At 52.1% G+C, this 5,000-nt stretch overlaps 2 protein-coding genes across 2 annotated transcripts in view; one reads left to right on the forward strand and one right to left on the reverse strand.

Moving 5' to 3' along the window:
* nipal2 (NIPA like domain containing 2) overlaps positions 1 to 989 on the reverse strand; it is an 8,825-nt gene extending 7,836 nt beyond the window's left edge. The window contains exon 1 of the mRNA XM_073925662.1: positions 744 to 989. The gene's annotated coding sequence lies outside the window, so the exon portion shown is untranslated. The remainder of the gene's footprint in view (positions 1 to 743) is intronic.
* A 151-nt stretch (positions 990 to 1,140) lies between these two features.
* Positions 1,141 to 3,757, forward strand: kcns2 (potassium voltage-gated channel modifier subfamily S member 2). Its single transcript, XM_073925658.1, has one exon. The coding sequence runs from the start codon at positions 1,226 to 1,228 to the stop codon at positions 2,618 to 2,620; it is 1,395 nt and encodes a 464-aa protein (XP_073781759.1). The 5' UTR covers positions 1,141 to 1,225; the 3' UTR covers positions 2,621 to 3,757.
* Positions 3,758 to 5,000: the final 1,243 nt, after the last annotated feature.

The following is a 5,000-nucleotide window of genomic DNA, read 5'->3' on the forward strand; positions in this document are numbered from 1 at the left end:
TGTTGGCGTGGGTTTTCTCCGGGTGCTCCGGTTTCCCCCACAGTCCAAACACATGCACTATAGGGGAACTGATCAACTACACTGGCCGTAGTGTATGAGTGTGTGTGCGAATGTGTGTGTGTGTTTCCCAGTACTGGGTTGCAGCTGAAAGGGCATCCGCTGTGTAAAACATATGCTGGAATAGTTGGCGGTTCATGCTGCTGTGGTTATCCCTGATGAATGGTGAAGGGAAATGAAGGCTATAGTTAGGTGTGTTGGTGTATTGTGTACGCATGTTTAGAGTGAAATAATGAGCACCATATTATCAGGTGAAATACCACGGTAAAGAGAGTTTGCAATCTGACTTTCAGATGTGTTTAGAATATAAACACACACACACACACACACACTGCTCTGCCAGAGGCATGAATATAACGCTGATCTCTATAATCTGTCAATTCAGATAACTCTGAAATCAGTGTTATACTGCCTATAGCTCACTCACAACACCGAGACCAGCGTCATTTAGTCCAGCTCGATGAGTGATCTCAGAGAAATGAGGAGAACAGGCGTGTTTATACACACACACACACACACACACACACACACACACACACACACACACAGCTTGAGCTCCAGGTGAGGAAGCTCCACAGTCGCGTTTGACTGTTCCTCTGAGCTCTGCCTCCTCTATTCTGCTGTGATTGGGCTTCTGTGTGTCACGGTGCTGGTTCTGGAAGCTGACTCCAGTCTAACACACAGACCTGATCAGGGAATATCCTCAGTGTTGACGCTGATGTGTGGGTACCGCGCGCCTCATCATCACCCCGTCATTATTCACAGAGATCAGCGCTCGACATGACGCGTCTCTGACCGCGCGCGGCGCGTTAATGAGCAAAACAAAGCTGAACGTGAGCCCGCAGAGATCAAGACACTCGCGTTTGTCGGTTTCCAGACACCGGTGATGTCCCGGTTCGCTCTGTGTCGGTAATCCGCGTGTCAAGCTGTTCGCGCTCCCGGTCTGTGTTTCCGGTGTCGTCACTGTCTGTCGGGTGCGCGCCTGTGAAACGCAGAAGTCTGAGAGATGTGAATCGTTATCATCAACATCTGATCCTGCGATGCGACGCGGCGGCCATCATGCTGAGGGAGCGGCACAGCGCGTCTGCTCAAGCGTTTCTCCCGCGCGCGCGCTTTCCTGCACATTCGCGCCGTGACTGAGCTGTTTTCCCGCCTTTCTGTTTCCATCATGTCCTACCACAGTTGTCCAGAGGAGGGCGCTATCCGCATCAATGTGGGCGGCTTCAGGAGGCGGCTGCTCTCCGACAGACTGTCCCGCTTCCCTGAGACGCGTCTGGCCCGGCTGCTGCGCTGCGGCTGCAGAGAGTCTGAGCTGGAGCTCTGCGACGACTACGATGAGTCCGAGCGGGAGTTTTATTTCGACCGCAACCCGGCGCTCTTCCCATACGTGCTGCACTTCTACAACACAGGCCGGCTGCACGTGATGGACGAGCTCTGCATCTTCTCCTTCAGCCAGGAGATGGAGTACTGGGGCATCGACGCGCTGTTCCTGGACGCCTGCTGCAGCGCTGCCTACCACTGCCGCCGCATGGAGCCCGCCGGGGAGCGCAGCGAGCAGCACAGCACCGCCTCCTCTGTAGAGCAGATGCTGGAGCTGTACAGCGCCGCCGGGAGGTTCGAAACCCAGCCGCTGGGCAGGCTACGCCGCAGGGTGTGGCTGACTCTGGATCACCCCGCGTACTCCGCCTGCAGCCGGCTGCTGAGCGCGCTGTCGGTGCTGGTGCTGCTGGCCTCCATCGCCTGCATGTGTCTGAACAGCATGAGTGAGTTTGCGCTGCGTGACGCCGCCGGTCGCCTCCACGAGGACCCGCGCTTCGAGACGGTGGAGCGCCTGGGCATCGGCTGGTTCACCCTGGAGCTGCTGGCCAGACTCGCTGCAGCTCCAGACCTGCGGCGCTGCCTCCTGCAGCCGCTGACGCTGATCGACCTGCTGTCCGTGCTGCCCTTCTACCTGGCGCTGCTGCTGCAGCTGGCGGAGAGCTGCCCGTTGCTCAACCTAGGCCGGGCGGCGCAGGTGCTGCGGCTGATGCGGGTGCTCCGTGTTCTGCAGCTGGTGCGCCACTCCACAGGTCTGCGCTCGCTCGGTGCCACCCTCGCCCACAGCCTGCAGGAGGTCGGCCTGCTGCTGCTGTACCTGGCCGTGGGCGTCTGCTTCTTCTCCGTCATGGCCTACACCGTGGAGCAGGAGGGCAGCGAGGGCCTGGGCAGCGTCCCCGCCAGCTGGTGGTGGGCCACCGTCAGCATGACCACCGTGGGCTACGGGGACGTGGTTCCCGCCTCTGCGCTGGGCAAGCTGACGGCCGCCGCCTGCATCCTGGCGGGCATCCTGATGGTGGTGCTGCCCATCACGCTGATCTTCAACAAGTTCTCTCTGTTCTATAAGAGGCAGCAGCGTCTGGAGCTCCTGGTGCGCCGCTGCCCGCTGGACGCTGGCCTGAAGGTGGCGCCAGCGCTCCGGCTGACGGATTACTACACACACAAGATGAAGAGCCTGATGGCCAGCCTGACCAACATGAGCCGCAGCGAGCACAGCGACCACAGCCTGGAGCTCACACTGCACTAGCTGCACACTCTGTGTGTGTGTGTGAGTGTGTGAGAGAGTGTGTGTGTGTGTGTGTGATTCTGTGTGTGTGCGCTTGTGTGTGTGTGTTTAAGTGTGTGTGTGTGTGTGTGCGCTTGTGTGTGTGTGTGTGTGTGTGTGGGTGTGTGTGTGTGTGCTTGAGTGTGTGTGTGTGTGTGTGTGTGTGTGCGCGCTTGTGTGTGTGTTTGTTTGTGTGTGTGAGAGAGAGAGAGAGAGAGAGTGTGTGTGTGTGTGTGTGTGTGTGTGTGTGTGTGTGTGTGTGTGTGTGTGTGTGTGTGTGTGTGTGAGAGAGAGAGAGTTAGGGTAACCCTAACCCTTAGTAGTGATCCCCCTGCAGCAGCTCCAGCACAGCACAGTCAGAGAGCTGAGGAGAGCAGTATACACACACACACACACACACACACACACAGCTAATGTGAGTGTGTGTTCTCCGTGTTCATCACTTCAGCTCATCTGGTCAGTACAGTAGTTCAGGGTATTCGCTGCTGTATTGCCTTTAGATGTTCAGTTCACCCGCCGTGTTCAACAGGTGTGTTACCTGCTGCTGCTGGTGTGTGTGTGTGGTTTTGTTAGAGGACTGATGATGTTCCAGGAGGCGTCTGGAAATGAGGGTTCAGCTCATTCAGATAAATATGTAAATATGAGCGAGATTAACTGTTCTCACTGATTTATTATTGATTTATTCCTCGTGCTGGTCCATTATCAGTGCTGTTGTTAGTTTCTCAGCGGTCAGTCATCAGCCAGACTCTCATCAGCACCGCAGTGATGAGGATGATGAGGATGAGGATGTTCAGACACAGTGATGATGTCATATATCTGTGTGGTGTTCTTGGTGTTGTACTGTAATATGGAGATGTGTTAAAGAGAAATGATCGACTCTGTCCTCATCTGAATATGATGTTAATAAGCACAATGTCCTCCTGTTGTGTATTCGCCATCGTGCTGTAATTCTCCTGACAGACTCTCACAACTGCACCGTGTGTGTGTGTGTGTGTGTGTGATACAGCAGTATTTCTTCATGATAGATATATTATTTTGATATAGAGATGTGACAGATGTTGTACAGATGTTGTACAGATGTTGTATTTGCTGATTAATAAACTCTGGCTGTTGATCCTGCGCTTTCCCGCCGGGGCTTTTTTCCCGCCGTCACGACACTGAGCTCGGTTTCCGTGGAAACACGCTCACCGGTTTGTTTTCTCTGAGGTAAACAGCAGCAGCGCTAACACACACACACATATCTGCTGCTGCTGGTGTGTATTATCTGCGCAGAGCTAGTGTGAGGACTGGATAATGCTTCGTGTGCTGGTTTGTGATGTTTCCATAAGGACTGATTCCAGCACTGATGCCGTGCTGAGCTCCGCCTGCTCTACCATCGCCCGCGCTGCGGCTCCACCTGCCGGACACACAGCGCACTGCAGCGGCACACGGAGGAGGAGCACAGGTGAACAACATGCACACACTCACACCTCACCCAGGGTCACAGTTTACTCCCTATCCTCTCTCCCTCGCGAAGTTAAACCTTTCCCTCTCCTGCTGGAGACTAAAGAGGATGTCCTGAAGAAAGCTGGAGCTCACAGGAGGAAAACACACTTTGTTCCATAAAGCAAAACATTTCCAGATTCCTTCAAAATATCTTTTATAAATAAATATTTTTAAATATTTTTTATATTTAATAAATAAACTGTTTTAAAAACAAGACCAGAGCGAGGGAACGATGACAGCAGTTTTATTTTTAGCTGAATCTCCCTTTTTTACTACCGCTATGTCATCAAGTCAAGATGGTGTGTATATTGTCATTTCAACAACAAGTGCAGAACACTGTAAACAGAACACTGTTCCTCCAGAACCAACACCAAACATCAAACAACATCAGTTCACTACATGACACGGGACGGTGCACTAATAGAAAAAATCTAGAGAATAAAATAAAATAGAGAAGATAAACTCATTCATTCATTTTCTTGTCGGCTTAGTCCTTTTATTAATCTGGGGTCGCCACAGCGGAATGAACCGCCAACTTATCCAGCACGTTTTTACACAGCCCTTCTCTGGGAAAGATAAGATAAATAAAATAGATAGATAAATAAGAGTATGAATAAGTGACAGAATGACACATTCAACACATTTAACATGTTTCCTAAACTCTAAACGCAGCAACACACCTACAACACACAACTGGCAAACGGTAAACTTCACGCTCGAAATCCCACCCTGTAAACTAAAGCCCAACACTAATGTTCAGAATACAGTAATAAACACACAATACAGCATGTCTAACACAACACTGCACATGCTTCATAATCACACCACCATTATTCACAACACACACACATGTTCTCCTCCAACAGGAGCGTCCAGT

Source organism: Danio rerio, chromosome 16 (genome assembly GCF_049306965.1).
Source record: "Danio rerio strain Tuebingen ecotype United States chromosome 16, GRCz12tu, whole genome shotgun sequence".
NCBI lineage: Eukaryota > Metazoa > Chordata > Actinopteri > Cypriniformes > Danionidae > Danio > Danio rerio.

Bases quoted from the DNA above. Each gene is read 5' to 3' on its own strand.
- kcns2 (XM_073925658.1), top strand. From the start codon at position 1,226: ATGTCCTACCACAGTTGTCCAGAGGAGGGCGCTATCCGCATCAATGTG.